This window comes from Meleagris gallopavo, chromosome 4 (genome assembly GCF_000146605.3).
Source record: "Meleagris gallopavo isolate NT-WF06-2002-E0010 breed Aviagen turkey brand Nicholas breeding stock chromosome 4, Turkey_5.1, whole genome shotgun sequence".
NCBI lineage: Eukaryota > Metazoa > Chordata > Aves > Galliformes > Phasianidae > Meleagris > Meleagris gallopavo.
In genome coordinates, this window is record NC_015014.2 from 46,789,011 (window position 1) to 46,806,854 (window position 17,844).

The following is a 17,844-nucleotide window of genomic DNA, read 5'->3' on the forward strand; positions in this document are numbered from 1 at the left end:
AAAAAAAAAGGAGGGAAAAAAGGGGGCGTTCTGCGTTTTCCGCGCATCCTCCGCTTCCCCCCCGGGGGCGCTCCGCGGCCGCGCAGAGCTAGCAGCAGCCTCCGAGCCTGCGCAGCTCTCCTTTCCCGGCTGCGCGCAGATTCCGCACTCACCCTTACGCGCCGAGCGAGTGGCCAGCATCCAGTGGTGCGGCAGGGGAAGCGGAGGGGAGGACCCCTTGAGACGAGCTGGGAGTAGGGGCTCCTCCATCCCCGAGATTGCTGCCGCCCTCCCCCCAGATCTGCTGGGCCGCGCAGTTCCCGCTGGGCTCCGCGCATGTCACTCTCCAGGGCTCTCTTCCCGGCGGCGGGGCCGAGGGTGCTCTCGCAATGCTCCTGTCCTCTGAGTATGGAAGAAAAAAGCTAAATATATGCATGTGGCTTTAAATGCACATTTAATATTTTATACATTCCGCATTTATAGATACTAAAGGTCTGTTTTATTTCCCTCTTTGGAGAAAATAGCAAATCAATACCACCCTTTCCCCTCAAGCATGTTTCCCTTCTAGTAAAGTAGGCTCCACCTCTGCTAGGGATTGATTCGCCCGGCAGTTTTTAGGATAATTTATGGAGCAACCTGATGAGCCTATTGGGCGAATTGCTCCGTCCTTGTAGAGTGGGTTCCTACCTGTTTGGGTGTTTTATTTATTTATTTATTCCCCTCCCCCCTCCTCCCTTTCCCCCCTGTGTGCCGCTTGGGGGGGGTGGTGGGATCGGCAGGGTCGCTGTTCCCCAGCCTCTCCGGAACAAAGTCGGGGACGGGAGAGCGCCCGCACGCCCATGGACGCGTGGGGGGTGCCCGCATCCCGTTGGAGTCGGTGCCGCGGGGCTCAGCTGCTGCTGTTGCTGCTCACCTTGCGCCTGGGGAGCGGGTGAGTGCGGGGCGCCGGATGGGGGTTGCTTTGAGAAGGGAGGAGAGGGTGTGCTGCGAAAGTGAAAAATGAAGCCAAATAATGGAAATAAGAATAATTAAAAAGGTTCTCCGATAGGCTGCGGGAGAAGAGGGAACCGGCGAAGTAAAACTTCTGCCGCATCCCACTTGTTCGCGGGGAGAGTTTCGCACCGCTCTCCCCGTGCAACAAGCTGCCTCCGCCGCCCTGCAGCCGCGTTTCTGCGGAGGTTCTGGCTCCGCGCTGCGGGGCTGCGAGCGGCGGCTGCGGGCGAGAGAGTGGGCAGTGCGTGGTCGGGGGCTGCCGGCCCCGGTCGTGCACGGCCCCAGTAGAGGGATCGGGCCCATTCGTGACCGGCTCCGTGGAGTTGGTGACGATCGCTTGGGGCGGAGGGGAAGTTGTTAAATTGAAGTGCTGAAGGCACAACAGTTGGGTGCTGTTGTGTAAATGTGTTATTAGTATCCACGAGAGAGATCTGATTTTTCAACTCTATTAATAATTCAGTGATAATGTGCATCGTTCCACAGGTTATACTCATAACAATCACGCGGCAGTTTGCTGTGGCTGTCGCTCAGTCTTTTTGAAGGAACATCAAATTGTCATTCCAAGAGGCTAAAGCATATGTGGCAAAAAATAAATCTATAAACAATTTTTTTTTTTTTTTCCCCACAAGCCTACTAGAATGTAGATCCCTTTCTCAAACTGACTGATCTTGTATCAATCTCTGTGAAGTATGTTGATCTCATAGCATCTCTAGAAGGTTGCTGTGTTATCCCAGTTAGAGACACCAGTGATTATACTTTTCTTATTCTGTCTTTTAAAACCTTGTCATATTATGGAAATATTTTTCAAAAGCATTGATGGAAATTATACCAGTGCAGCTGTGCATTTCAGAATGCTTCTTAATGAACATATTGTACTTGTACCTCAGGTATGAAATAATTATCAAGCGGTTTGAGAGAAAAGAATCTGCATGCTAATTGATCAGTTCAAAGTCAGGGAGGAGGGCTGAAAAAAAAAAAGTTACTTTTTCTTTTGTCAAAGTGGTTGTGATTACAGGACTAAGTGCACATTGTTATGTATACATCTCATTAATAGTAGCAGTTATGCAGAAGTTGATGAGAAGTTTTCAGTGAGAAAAAGAGGTGATTTGTACACATTATTTTATTCTGTGCTTCAAACATCTCAAATGAAATGTAACCTTTAGTATAAATATGCGTATATCTGAATGAACACTTTTCAGCCTTGCCTTTCATTCAGAAGCTATAGAGGAAAATGGTGACTATTGAGAGATTTCCGTTGTTATTATTTTAAGTGGCTGCAAATGGACATGCTTTTCAGATCCTGGTTCTCTGATGTGAGCTGCATTACAACTCTGGGCATTTGCAGAGAGCTCAGGAGCTTCTACGCCCTTTAGCAGCCTGCCACAAAGTAGGATGGAAACACCGTTCTGCTTTGGATTCCTTTCTGTAGTTTCAGCTAGAGCTTTTCCTTGAAGTTCAAGCAAACACATATAGAAGCAACTCTCTCAAGAATAGCTGGGCTGTGCCAATTCTAGCTGGTTTTCCAAAAATCATTCTGAGGGAGCTAACTCATCTTTCAAGATGTACTTTTAAAAGGTTGCAAATTGCAGATGTTTTCCTGTGCATTTCACAGAATCATAGAATGGTTTGGGTTGGAAGGGACACCAAATATTTTGTGATGAGGCTGGGTAGAAATTATTTTAGTTATAACATGTGAAGCTAAAGCCTAAGTGAAAAAATCAGAAGTCAACCAAGACTTTATCCCTTTTAGTGTATTACTCCCAAAACCATAGTGTATCATTAGATCAAACTTCCTTCACTGAAGGAATTTGCAGCAGTTGAACTCTGTTCCATAAAGCAGTTGTTTTCCCATGATTCTGTACACATGGTACAAACAGACCAGGACTTAAGAGCCAGTACATTGCAGAGGGATGTTTTCAGTAGCTACACCTCTTTTGTAGGATAATTAGGGCTGTGAGCCTTTCCAGTGGATGTGCTTTAGAAATGAGTATTTCCTCCTTCCACTGCAGTCTTACACATTCAGCACACCCATTATTCTTATTGAACTCAAACAAATGGGGAGACCATGAGGGTTGACAATATAATTAATATTGCTTAGGTCTTAGTATACAGGTACAGATGCACTGCAATATTTCTTTTAATTTCTACAGAATAGAAAGGAATAGCTCAGTTGGAAGGGACTTTCAAATATCAAATCCAACTGCCTGGCCACTTCAGGGCTAAGTGAAAGTTAGAGCATATTAGTGAGGGCATCCTCCAAATGCCTTTACTGTTCTAATTATATGTGTTGGTCAGCTTTTGTAAGAGTGTATTTTCAGATTTACTTAATTTTCCCATATCTTCTCTTTAGATTTTTTACCTGGATGTTCTGAAAAACACTTATAAATGTTCCATCACTATCTGACTGGCAGAGGAGCAAATGTCAACTAACATTTTCTTTTCCACTTCCTGGTATCTGTTAGGAAAATACTTAGGTGAGAGTTGCTCTGAAACTAATGACTCTTATTTTATTATGCTGGCCCAAGATGCCAGAGGCAAATGTTGGTGTTACGGCAGTTAGAGGTTGAACCTTCCTGCCAATATTCCATTACATTTTGTTACTGTGCAACATATGACAGCAGAGGGGCAGTCTGACAAAATGGCATCTCACTTGGAAAAGCATATGAAGCAAAAGTGTGTCACTGAATTCTTCCATGCAGAGAAAATGAAACCCATTGACATTCAACAACACTTGTTGAACATGTATGGAAACCAAATGGTGAGAACAGTGAGGTGGTGAGTGGTGCATTTCAGCAGTGGTAACAGTGATATGGAAGACAAGCCACGTTCTGGATGTCTATGCAGATATTTACGAGTGTGGCATATAGGCTCTTATTTCTCTGGTGAAAATGCATAGGTAATGCTAGTGATTGTTAAAAAGTTTGCTATAACAAACAGTGTTATTTTACTCTCTGAATCTGTGCTAGTTTCAATGGAAATAAATACGAGGCATTACTTTCAGAGCAACTTATGCATAATACAGCTTATGGATAAATTTCTGAATCGGAGTAAAACCTGCCATAACAACATTGGTTTCTTAATGTTTGATAATAGCAATTTAGTATTTCATTTGAACACGTGATATTTATTCGTTACTCTTTGTTCATGAAGAACTTGTTACTTAGAACAGTCAGTTGTTTAAAATACAATTTATTAACAGTTTATTCATTTCCAAAGTAGAAATAGTTAAATACCAAGAATTAGTAATTTTGTGCATAGTTTTCTTTTCTTGTAAGGGATTTAAAGAAAATCTTTGAACCATGGCAATCAGAAAAAAAGTTCTCAAACAATATTTTGTATTGGTTTTAACTTCCTGTTTGTTAAATATTGTTTTTTTAAATAAGAACATCCTTGCTTCTAAGGTAAGTCTTACTAAGTTGGGTAGAAAATATTATAGGTGGGGACTCACTGACTTTGGTCAGCTTTTTCACGAATACATGAGTCTGATCACAGTGAATCACAAGAGATAGAAGGACCTGTGTATTTATTTTTTTTTTAAGTTGTAGAGGAACTGTAACAATCTGGGTTGAAATGCAGGATCTAGATTCTATGGCAAGTAGGCAGGACTACTTAAATGGAGATAACTGAGTCTCTTTGCATATACTCTGTGATGAAATGAGTTGCCCTGGTATGTGCTGTCATATATATACTGAAGAAGTTGTGTATCTTGAACATATGGGGAAAAAAAGGTGAATATCTCCCAAGATAAGAAAAGAGCCATTTTTTTATAGTAATATTTATGAGAGGATTGTGCCTTGTTTTTTTTTTTAATTATCTGCGTAGTCTTTTCTTGCACAGCATACTAAATTGAGCAAGCACTTGGAAAAAATAGTAATATCATAACACATTTGGTAAAAAGTAACAGAGATAAATTATAGTTATAAATGGCAGCACACTGACAGGAGCATTTCAAACGGTGGTGGATGACAGTGACACTATGTTTTATTTCTTAACAACTTAACAGTAACAATTTGTAAGGAGGAGTAACTCAGATGCAATTGAATTAAGCTGAAGGTGACAGGGAAGTCCTGATTTTTTCAATTTTACTTATGTGAATGCTTTTATTAAGAAGGCTGAAAATAATGTAATGTGTTCAGTGGCCTACTGGCCTATGTAAAAGCCCAGTTCTGCATATTTAAACTTAAAATGTTAAATCATGCAGTGACACTGGAGATGTTGTGATAGAGCTGACTGCAGACTAGAAAAGTCACCAAGAATTGGTCAGAAAAGAATTTACTTTGAAGAAGAGGGGAATCTCAGTGATACAGCAAAGATGAAAAGAGATACTTTCTGAAATATGCTTTCACTAATGGATGTTTATACCTGCAGGAGCTGCTGTGATAATTTGGTCCAACATCAGAATAAACTAAGCTGCAAATCTTCATCTGACATCTGCATCAGCTTTGTTGCTTCAGTATAATTATTCTATGTCCCTGCGTATAGATCTGATGAGGAGCCTAAAATATTTGAAGGCATTTCTAATCTGAGGTTTTTCTAGTTTCCATCCACTGGATCTTCTGCTTTCTTCTGCTAGCTGCTAAAGCCATCGTTGTTGTTTACCCTGTGCCATATGCTACAGCTGGCCCAGCTACTGGATCCCATGTGCTTTGGTCCATTTCTAATGAAGTCTATGACCCTGTTCATACCTCTGGTTCTGTATGGCAAAATATTAGTGCAGACCTATGGCTGCAGTTGCTATTTAAGAATGGGGGAGTGGTCTGCACAAGCTGCTTTTCATCAGAAAAAAGCAGTTATAAAACCTCGTTCTTGTCCAATGTGCCTTGGTCAAGTTTTGCCTAGAAGAGAACTGTCAGAGAACCTCAAATTCATCCTGAAAATTCTAAGGAAATCTCTTTTTTGGTTAGAAAACATTCCATATTCTGTTTTCAGCATGGTTTTTCATGGCATCTTGCAGGTTACTTCCCTGGTTGGAGAAATTTCCTCACCTCTCAGTGCTGAGAAACTACTGTGTAGTTACATGCCTTTCAGTTCTTGTGGGATGAATGATCTAGTCCAAAACGAAAGTTTTATGTAAATATGTTGCAGTCAGGGATTTTCAGAGCAGAGGAAAATTTTCCATTGAATTGGATATACCCAAGCTACAGTCTACTGTTGGAAGTATTTCCTTGGCATATATAGTTGAAGAGACAACTTGACAGCAGCTTACGTTTTTCTCTCGGAGAAACCAAGCTACTTAAAATTCTTCAGCAAATATTGAATTATTAGTTTAGCCATTTTATAAACCCTTTGCAATTTTTATTTGAAGAGCAGACCTCAAAAATGGGCAGATTATGCAAATATTAGCATCACTGATGGTATATACACACAGAATATTACTTCCCTACTCCTTAATATTCCTGAGATAATATATGGGATTAGCTCCAGTACTGCCCTGGAGTACCTTGTGTTCCTTTTACTTTCTGCCTTGATCCTCATTTGTGGTAGGGTGTGAATATCTTTCTGGGTTCCTAAATTACAGGCAGTCATTTTTCTTGTTTTCAAGAAGACAGACAGAAACTGTAGATAGGAAGGATCTGAGGTAACATGAGATACATTCCCTCTGGATTAAATTATTCAAGGTTTTATAGAGTTGCTGATGGTTAATCCATTTAATACGGTTTTCTTCCTATTTAAGCAGTGTACCACGAGGCATTAAGTCTTATTATTAATAATTTAATATTATAGTCCAATTTGTCTTCTAGAACAAAGTTCAGTTGGATGAAATTTATATTAGGAAAAGTTGTATATTAAGTATTAATTTACGCTGCTAACTCTGTCACTGATAATTTTTTATCACCATTGTGCAATGTCACATTTACATGCTAGAATAAATTATGTAGGTGTTTTTAAAAATAAAGTAGCCTCAAAGTTTTCCTTGAGGGAGAAAGGTATTTGACCTCACTAGTTCACAACCTTTCAATGTGTACCAGATTTTGTCATGTCTGCTACCGGTGAGCTGTGGAGGTAGATCCTAGCATTTTGCTTTTTCAGTGAAGACCATCCATACAATGGCCTGCAGATTGCATCCTGTAGGGAACTACTCTTACAGCCATACATTTTATTTATCATCTGACGAGAAGTGGAACGAGAGTGTTCTTGTAAAATATATACACTATATAGTACAATGGAGAAAATTTTGCTTTCAGAGTGACAGCAAGCTTTTTACTGCATAGTTTAAGAACTTGCATTAGTCCTTACTGAGTATATTTACCTATTTGTGGTATTATTCATTAATTCCTAATGTTCACATTGGTCCACAATTGCCAAACAGCAATTACACTAAAATGTTAGTAGACCCTCTTAACTGTATTTCTCTTAGAAATATGTTGTAATTGTCTGGTTATTATGGTTGTTTGTTTTTTCTATATTAAACCAGTTTCATCTATATACTGCAATTATGGTATGCTGTTCAGTGCAAGACTGTTTCTATTATTGCTTCAGTCCATATATATTTCTTAGTCTGTTACCTGCTCAGGTGTGTGCCAGAACTTGGAAGCATTCTGAATAAGCTTGTTTCATTTCTGTTTTGATATTTCTGTAGTAGATTCCCAGTTACCTGAAGATTTTGCAGGAAATATGCAGTGAATTCTGTTACAAAAAACGTTCACATGAGTATGTAGAAATACCAGCAGTTGAAATAATTAAAAATACCCAAAAGAGATTATCTTATCCATTTCTTGTGATGTAGATGAAATTTTAAAGTTAAAAATCTAACAAAGTAGACTTTGAGATTTGAAGAATTCTGTAGTGCCGTAGGATGTAATTAAATTAAATTAGGATAATTTTTTTTTTTTTTTGAGGTTCTATATCTCAGTATTCATTTATATTAGTTTTGGTTTAGGTCTAGGTCTATTCCTGAAAATGTTTCTTTAATCAAAACACTTAGCCTGCCAACAATACATCAGTTCATTTTGAGCTTGATGATAATTAAACTTTCATCAGTCAACTGCAGATAAAAAATCTGCCATCTTTTGAACTGAGTTGTGATTTGCAGATTTGCAGCACATGGATTTACACGTGTTTGTGTGATGATCCTAGTCTGACACTCTTAGGAGATCTGTTACTACTGTGCTTAGTAATTTTTTCATTTATTCAGAAGCGTGATGCCTATTCAACCTCATGTCCTTCCTTAGTAGTTTGGGCATGTTTTGTACTTTATTTAGTATTTAATACCATTTGTCTCTATTCATTTATATCTACTTAAGCTTTATAATTTGCTATGGTTGTCCTTTTTTCTTCTGTTCTCCGAATCTCAACTTCTTCCCCAATATTTGATCTGACTGAGCAGTGGAATATGGCTGTTTACACTGTTTACATTTTAAGTACTTGTTTGTATGGTCTGACCAAAACTCACAAGGAAGATAAGACCAATTGAGAAGGTATGACTTACAAATCTACATTGTGAGGTTTCATTGAAATCCATCTGAAAAGAGTCTCCCAAAGACTTTTGGTTCATTTACTCTTCAGTTTTGGCCAAGAATATACAGATTTTCTTTAGACCTACTTTATCTTCCTGATAAATTTTATTTTCTGTTATATACAGTGGTGGGAAATCTCTCTTTGGAGGAACATCTGGTAGAGGAAGGTCAATCTATTTGTCTAAAAATTTTAAAAATTTTAAAAGGCAAAATATCTTGATCAGTAAGATTAAAGTAGAGATAGCATAAGGGTTCTGCTAACTTCTCAGCTAGAATTAGAAATATTTGTACTAAAAAAGGTACCAACTTACTGAAGATAATGGGCACTTTCAAGTACTTCTTTAGACACAGAACAGCCTTAAGATATTGTAGTAATGATTTTCTGAGAATAGGAGGAGTACTTTCACTGTGACTGTGGGTGTTACAATCAATAAGTTACCAAGCTTTGTTAGCCAAAACAAAATACATGACACGTTCTGCAAGTTTGCAGAGCATTTCAGAGCATTGAGTAATTGGTGTGAAGGAACAGGACAAGTGAGAAGTGTGTTCTTCTTTCCTCACTTAGCTAGGGCAGAAAAAAAGACTACTCTGGAGTAATAAAGTTAGCATAGTTTTTACTGAAGATAATTTATATTGTTCAACCTATTGAGAGACTGCTTATACCAAGTTCATAAATTTGATGGTAGGGCTGCCATTCAGAGAGACCTGGAGAGGCTGTGAGGAACATTATGAATTTCATAAAGTCTGAATGTGAAGTTGTGCAGGAAGACTCCTGGCAGCTGGGGAGCTGCCCTGTCGGATAGAGGCTGTGTTGGGCAGCAGGGTGCTTTGCCAGCAGAGCAGGTCAGGGCTTTGTGAACAGGCACACACTCAGGAGGCTGAGGAAAGTGATTGGTCCCCTCTGCTCAGCTCCCGTTAAACCATGTGTAGATACTGCACTCAGTTTTGAGTCTAAATTGGAGGATTTAGCAGAAGACCACCAAGATAGTCAGACCTTTGACTTGTGAGGAGGGGCTATGAGACTGGGCCTGAGAGTTCAGCCTGGAGATAGCCGTGAGGGGACCCAACTGCAGCCCCCAGTACTTACAGGGAGGCAACTGAGAAGACATAGTCTCTTCACAGTGCTGCGTGGTAAGAGAATGAGGAACAATGATGATGAATTGCAACAGGGGAAGTCCCAATAAAGTATAAAGGAAAAAATAATCACTGTGAGGATAGCTAAGCAGTGGATCAGGATGTCCAGTGAGGCTGTGGGATCTCTGTTGCTCTAATTTTCAAAGAGTCAACTGGATTAGGCTCTGCAGATAGGCAGATGTAAAGAAAATTTTCAGTTGGTTCTTGGACTGTGACTTGATAGCAATAGTGGTGGCAGTTATACCAGGTTGAGCACATCAATATTTGCATGAATTTTCAAGTGAAAATTAACTCAATATTGTATGAGAGGACTGGTGGATAAAGAATCACTGTGATGCTTTGATTCCAGATGATAATTTCTGGGAGATTTTTGAAGCTATTTGAACTAATAAGAACAAATTTGACAAGTGTCATTTCAAGTGTTACAGAGCATTTAATGAAAGTTGACATAGGAGGACAGAAATTTGCATTGGTCTTGAAATATTTTTTCTGTAAAGTATCTTTCATAATACCTGTTGTTATAAATATCAAAAATTCACATTTCTATAAACATTATTTGCGGTCAGATTGTGCCTTTATTAAGTGATCATAATTAAGTCTGGTAGAATTGTTCTTAGTTTTTTTGCATTAGTATCACAGATAACCTTTTTATAAGAAATGTGATAATGCTTTTAAATTATGATCTTGCTGCGACTAAAATTAATTGCACTAAACTTATTGAGTGTGGGAGAAAAGTTTCATGTCTTACAGAGATGTAATTCAAAGCTGTAATGACCTGGAAGAGCTCAATCACCTGATACTTATGATATTCATTACGATGCACAAGTCTGATAGTTTTCATGTTCTGATTTGTGGAGTCACATTTCTCTTTACAGGGAGATACCATCTTTTATTATGTTAGGGCTGTGATTTTATTTTATTTTTTTTTAACAAAACTACGTATTTGATACTATTTATCCTAAAAATGGTTTGTTTCTTTCTCTATGATAGGAATCTTAGATTTTTTTAAAAGTTTTTTCACACTTTTCTCTGATTATTTTTTTTTTTTGCTGACTTAAGGTCCAGATTCATTTATTCAGTAAAAACATGGAAAGAAGTAAGGAAAGAGGAAAGAGGATAGAAAATTGTGAGTAGTCTGAGAAGAATGAGATTAGGGAAGGAAAAGAGCATAAGAGAGTTGGTTATATGGAAGAAGAATCAACCCAGTGGTATGGTGTGTGGTAGATACACCGAAAAAAAATATGTAGGGAATAAATACTACGATTACTTCAGGGAGATAAAGAAAGTTATTTTTATACATAAAAAAAGATGCCAGACTCTGGCAAAGCAAAGCAAAAAGGGGGAGAGGGGAGAATAAATTAAAAAAAGCACCTGAGATGAAATGGATGGGGAGAAAAGAGATATTTTCATCAGTGTCAAACCAGTTTAGGAAGAATAAAGAAGAAATATGTCAACTCTATCCCATAACACTGGAAAGAGCTAGTAACACTCTGAAAACATGTTTTAAATAGCTGCATTTCTTTGTTTGCAGCTATGATATTTTTCCAGAAATTTTCAGTGATGAATAAAGCATACCAGTAAAGAAGATGAAGAAATCCATAATAGAGTTTATTTCCACTGAAATTTCCTAAAACAGATAAGTGTGAAGTTGGTCATCAAGTTTTGAAAATAAATCTTGAGAGTTCCCATGTCTTGTTTTTCAAAAATGCTTCAGGTCTTTTTCATGTGTGGGACTTGGCTGGGTCCTCCGATTCCAAGTTCTTATTGGTGGTGCAATGAAACACACATCCTCAGTGCAGCCTTATCATGCTTGGTGACATGGAGCAAGATTATGTCTGGTTAGGTGTCTGACCTGCTGGAAGCCTTCCCTGCAAAATTTATCTGTCTGGACTGACTTATTATAAAATATTGTATGGTTAAATGATGTATTTTGACCAACTTCTGAAATGGTGTTTTTACTAACAATATATTTTCCCATTTTTGCAGTTTGAAGATATTACTTTCCAAGAAATGTTGGAATTGAATAAAAGTTTTTAAATGAATACTCAAAAAACAAAAATTAAATTGTATAGTTGTGAAGGTTGCAAAACTAATTACTAAACTAACTTGTGGGACGCACAAGTGAATAACACTGTTTTTAGCATGTTTTATAATTAACTAGTTGATTCATGTGTGTAACATGAGAAAAGCATATGGACTGCTAGGATCTTAGCTATAAAAAGAAGCAGAGTATATTGATCGTGGAGTCTCTTTATTTTCCAAAATTTCTCTTGTGGATTTTATTCTTGTGAATGTGGCCAAGATGTGATCTTCCCATTTCTGCTGTGCTCTGTCATTATACAAGTGTTTAAAAGCTGGGTAGGTGGCATGTGCTAGGTGCAGACTTATTTGTGGTGCTTTCTCTCTGAAGTCCTACTCAGTGTATCTGATGAGAGCCTTTTGTTAATTGGCTGTGGCAAGTGAAGAGCAGATTCCCTCCTCTTAGCCTCTCCTTTCCTTTGTAAAGGCTCTACTTGCATCTTTAGCTGCTGAACCAGTTCACTCATTGGGCAGAAGAGCAGAACTGAGATGGCCTTCTAGTAATTCAAATATTCCAACATCTAGTCATTAAAAAGAGCTTTCACTTTTGTCTTCTGTTTTGGTATTTGTTCTTTTAGCCTATCTTGAGAGGTCAGATGTGTGAGATGCCCTATGCAAGGCAGTGGGTTGCTTAACTTACTAAAAGCAGAGAAAGTTAGTAGTTCTTCTGGAGTAAAATACAATTAAGCTGATTTTATTCAGATGAGAGATCTGATTGTGTTTTTTTTTGTTTTTCGGACTTGAGTGAGTATGCTGGAGAAGTGTCATAGTCACTGACCATGTATTGGTAAAATTCACAGAGTACTTGCTTTTTGACTGCTATTGGAGAAGTTCCTCAGCAAAATGGGCTAACACAAATATTCTTGTGGATTTCATTGATGTGTGTAAGGCACAATGAAAAATGACATTGTTCCTTTCAGCTCTTTCAGTATAGAATTTATCTGAAACACTGTATATGCGCATAAATATATGAAATAAAGTATGCATTTATATTTACTTTAAGTGCTCAAACATAGAGAATGTTCTATGTAAAAAAAGAACACTATCTCCAAATAGACAAAGCTACTGTGCATTACTGTTTAAACCGCATGGCCTCTGAGAGCTTGATATTGCTTGTGCACAAGCATGAAAAGTCAATAGAGATAACTAAGGTTTTCTGGCCAGTCTCTAGTACTTCTCCTGAAGTCTATGGGTTCCTCATAGATAACTTTCCCAGGAGAACTGGGAACCCTTTTGTGTGTTGTATAGGAACAGGAGCCTAGGAAAAGAAAACAAAATTGAATACACCATTTCTAGTATACTTGTGGTTCCATGTATAATGCTTTGATACGCGTGATGCAAATGCCAGTAGCAGTACTAACTATATCCATATGTTTTTCTTTTTTTTTTTTTTTTTCAGTTCATTATATAACCTGACAGATGTTAATCTCAGCTTAAAGCTCACGTGATTGGTTTTTGTCATATTTAAAGTACAACAAAGACCTATGATATAAATGTCTGAAGATCACACTGTCTGATGTTGAAAAGGCTTATTCAGTCATTAGTTGCCTGTACTCAGGGATTTATTAGTCATGGTAATGTCTCCAATTAGTTGAAGGACAGAGAGCATAATTATGGCACTTTGTGCCAATTACTGTTCACTGTATACTTTTAGTTTAGTTACTCCTGAGTTTGTGAGGCTAGCTGAAGTGTTAACAACAAGCATGTTAGAAACAAAGTCTTTCATACTTATAGGGTTATTAAAATTAGGATTAATATAGTTAATAATCGCTGTAAAATAGCATTGTGCCATGAAAAAGAAGTGTTTCATTGTACTGACATCATATTTTTGCCCTGACTTCTCCTTCCTGCAAAAGACCTACTGAGTGAACTCTGTTGAAAGAGTTACAGTTTACAGTAAATGGGAAGAGAATCAAATGTGAAAGTCTGTGTATAGTGAAATAAACTTTACAAGAGGTTGGAAAGGAAAAGAATTCCTCTTTAATTAAGTTTGCCTTTCCTCTCAGAGTTCTGAGAGAGAGAGGAAGGTGCTACTCTTAAGTTTAGGATGGTGTTGATCAGTATTAATCTTATTCCAACTTATTTCAACTACACAGGAATAAAAAGATGCCAGAGTTAACTGTTGCTTCTAAATGTAACATTTTGTTTACCAGTTCAGCCTGAATTTTTTTTAATTTATTTCCTATCTTTTATCCCATTCCAAACTCTGGGGGAAAAAGCTGGACTTTGAAAAGTGGATTGAGAAGTACAGAGAATTAGTTGAAAGGTAAACAGTTTTGGATCAACTTGCTCTCTAAAGTGAATATTTATTTAAAGAATATGGTCTAGCAACCTCAGTTTGATTCTGGTAACAGCATCTCAGCAAATCCTCATGGCTTCTTATTCTGAAGGATTTTCTACCTTTGAAATGCATTGGTCAGTGAATGTAGCATGACAAAAGTAATTCTGATTCCAAGAAATGAATGTGTACCCACTGTCTGGCATATTGCATTCATGTTTCTGTGTGCTTTGTTTGGGAGCTAGCTGCTTTATATAACTTCACCAAAAAACTCTGAATGGAGAACTCAGGTTGACAGGTGCTATATGCTCCGCTTCACTGGAAGGCATACAGAAGACATCCTATATATTCTGGTCACTTCCTTTTTTCAGCCAGACTCATTTCTGTCTTATCTCTGTTATGTGACTGCACATCAGTGGCTATGGCTTTTGAATCAGAAGTGCAGAGCTAGCCGCCGACAAATGCCTTTATTACTTGCTTGATTTTGGTCACATTTTAAAGTAGAGTTCAAGAAAAAAGATGGTATTCTGGTAGCAAGGTGTCAGTGTCATCTCTGAAAAGGCCAGTACGATAGGAGTAGAGAAAGTGAGACTAGCTTATTTTATGGTGTGAGCCTATTTCCTCCATATTTGATTATATTAGTTTCAGATTTGCAATATTTTCTTTACTGGTTTAGCTAATGGATTAGTGAGTTGCAAGGTAGCATGCTGGTATGGAATTAAAAAACTGTTTATGGTAGAAGTACCTCTTTGAATAGATATTTTTAGTAGTGACTGGAAAAAGCAGCTGGATGTTGGGATGGAACTCTTTCCTCCACCTCTGATGTTGCATTATTAATAGTTTTCAGTAAGCTATTAGTGTTCTCATCTATGTACCGATTTTTAGTTCAGAGTTTTAAAATTGGAGGATCAGAGGTTTCTCATTAGATAAAATAGGAAGTGAAAACCTGAAATGTACTTACATTTTTCTTTTATTTTTTCTTAATTTAGAATCATAGAACATCCTGAGTTGGAAGGGATGTATAAGAACCATAAAGTCCAACTCCTGACCACCCAAAAATCAAGCCTTATGTCTGAGACCAGTGTCCAAACACCCCTTGAACTCCAGCACCTCAGGGTAATTGCCCTAGGAGCCTGTTCCATCCCCATCACCCTCTGGTGAAGAACCCTTCCTTAACACCCAGCCTGATTCTCCTGTGACACAGCTCCATGCTCTTCCCTTGAACCCTGTTGCTATTACCAGAGAGCAGAGCTCACCTCTGCCCCTGCACTTTCTGTGGGGAGCTGTAAGCTGCCATGGGGCCCCCCTCAGCTCCTCTGCTCTGGGCTGAGCAAACTCAAGGACCTCAGCCACTCCTCATACATCTTGCCCTCTGGACTGGTCACAGTCTTTGTTACCTTTCATTGGATGCTCTCTAATAGCTCGATGTCCTACTTATATGTAGTGCCCAAAACTGCACACAGTTCTCCAAATGAGGTCATGCAGAGCAGGACTATCCGATCCCTCACCTGGCTGGCAGTGCTAGGCCTGAGGCACCTCAGGGTGAAGTTAGCTCCTCTGGCTGCCAGGGCACACTGCTGACTCAAATACAACTTTCCATCAGCCAGAACACCCAGATCCTAGTCTGCGAGGCCACTCTCCAATGGTGGGCATGGGCCTTTGGCATTATGTCTTGTACATTTCATTTGGACTGAATCTAGGCTGTTATTAATAATGATGCAAAAGGAAGACAAAAGAGGGACAAAATTGCATGCTTGTCATTCTGCATCACTCTGTACAGAGATCTCAGATCTTAGGTAGTTTCTCTGTACTTTCTGCTGTTTAAAGACTGGGGAACAGAAAGAGTGAGGGAGAAAAATCAGTTTTGTAGTGAACATTTCCTTTCTCAGAGAGCTGCTTATAAGTTAAGTTTTATTCCTCATCATTTTAATGCCTCAGGGGAGCAGGGATTGCCTCTGCACTCTTAGCAACCTTAAGCAAATTTACATAGCAATTAGAGATGGCATACGATACAACGGGGCCAAAAATAAGAAGAAAAAAAAGCAGTTTGGCAATGAAACACGAAAGCGATGGCAATAGATAGCTTTGCGTGATGCGGTGTACATACTTAAAAACATTGCTTTCTACTTCTTTAGTGCTCACATTTGCAGAATCCTGCTAATAGGAGATGTTAAATATTTAATATCTGACATTTCTATAATGTGTATGTTGTGCAGTAAACATATTCAGTATTACACAACACATTTCAATTTAAAAGAATGAAAACACTTTTTAGACCTTTACAGGGGAAGCTGATTGTGAACCTCGTATTTAGACTGCACATCACTTTTAGGTATGGTAGACCCTTGTGAATTGTTTGCAGCAAGCTAGGTATAAAAGCCCTGATATATAAGCAGTGCCTTTTGTTCACCCTCTGGAAACTCACTGAGTTGTGGCAAGCTCCCAAATGCACTTCCCAAATCATCCAGGCATGCAGAAAACACAGAGCAGTTTTCACACTGGTGATAATCTTGAGTTTCAGTGAAACTCAATAGTGTTATCTGAGAGGTGGTGCAAAGAATTATAAACACAGACTGTTTTGGTCCATTCCCACTAAGGGCTACAGTAACAGCCAGGCATGACTGTTCCATCTCTGTCCTTTTTTCTGGCCTTTTTCTGTCCTTTACTCTTGTAAATTTAGTGTTGTATTCCCATGGAACACCCTGTGGTCTTCACTTCTGTAGAAGATTCACTGAAAAGTTACCGTTAATCTTGAAGGCAGTGTATCACTGTTATTTAAAAACTCCTGAAAATCCCTCTCTAATAATTTATCAGTAATATTTTTAGATTCAGTGTACAATACAAATTGCTACAAGAACAGTACTTTAATTTCTTTACTGGAATAGCTAAGCTTATGCTAACATTGGAACTGATTTATATGAATTGCATACTCTCAGTAATAATTGCTACTGTCCATTTGTGAAGATACTTGTGTGACTGTCAGAGTTACTGCTATCAGTCTGATGCACTTTGTTTGACTTGAAGCCCATAGCAGTTCCCTGAAATATGCTGGGTGAGTAATGTAGTTTGCAAACTTTAGCACTGGAGGAATATTTAAGTCCACACTCATTTGATTCAAATGGAAAGAAAACTACTTCCAGGCATTCTTTGACCTTTTGGTGATATCTGAGTGAATCTGCAGACATAATTAAGGTACTGCCATTTTTCTAATGACTTAGTGATAAAATATATATTGCTGCTTATCTAATTAAAAGATAGGCAGTAAATGAACATGAATGTTTTTCTTGTGCAATTGTGCTATCCTGATAAAGGAGATAGTTAACAAATAAGATTAAGTTAAAGGAGTGATACAAGATTTTAACTATACCACATCTACATGTGTGTGCTTTACTGACACATGACTTCAGCTGTTTAGTCATAGCACATGGATGCAGTATTTGTTTGCTTTCCTAATGTTTGGAAAGAGTTGAGAGAGGTTATGTGAGGTTTAATTCTTTATATAATAGCTAAAGCAAGAGGCTATGAAGAAAGAAATCTATTAATGTTGTTAACACCATCTATTATGATGAATAGGGATCTCTTAGAAATACTAGTGCCATGACTTGAAAATGGGGCATGTATTGGGGAAAGCTTGGAAATTCCTTTTTGCATTTTAAGACAGGAAAATGCTGAGAGTAAGGGTACAATTTTATGTGTTTGACTTATGGTGTGAGTTTCTCTGTATGCGTGATATGTCAAACCCTCTCTAGATGAGTTTATTAGTTTATATTTTCTACAGTCATATAACTAAATGTTGATGTTTGAAATAAGGGCTTGCCTCTTTCTGTTGGCATCAGGATGCATTATAAGTGCTTGGTATTTTGCAGTTTCTTCTTCATCTCTTCATTATTTTGATTCACTGTTTTTTTCTAAGCTTGTTTTTTT

At 38.2% G+C, this 17,844-nt stretch overlaps 1 protein-coding gene across 1 annotated transcript in view; it reads left to right on the top strand.

Moving 5' to 3' along the window:
• Window positions 1-738: 738 nt before the first annotated feature.
• GABRG1 (gamma-aminobutyric acid type A receptor gamma1 subunit) overlaps window positions 739-17,844 on the top strand; it is a 50,194-nt gene continuing 33,088 nt past the window's right edge. The window contains exon 1 of the mRNA XM_010710219.2: window positions 739-910. Within this exon, the coding sequence (XP_010708521.1) occupies window positions 819-910 (92 nt within the window). The 5' untranslated portion in view covers window positions 739-818. The remainder of the gene's footprint in view (window positions 911-17,844) is intronic.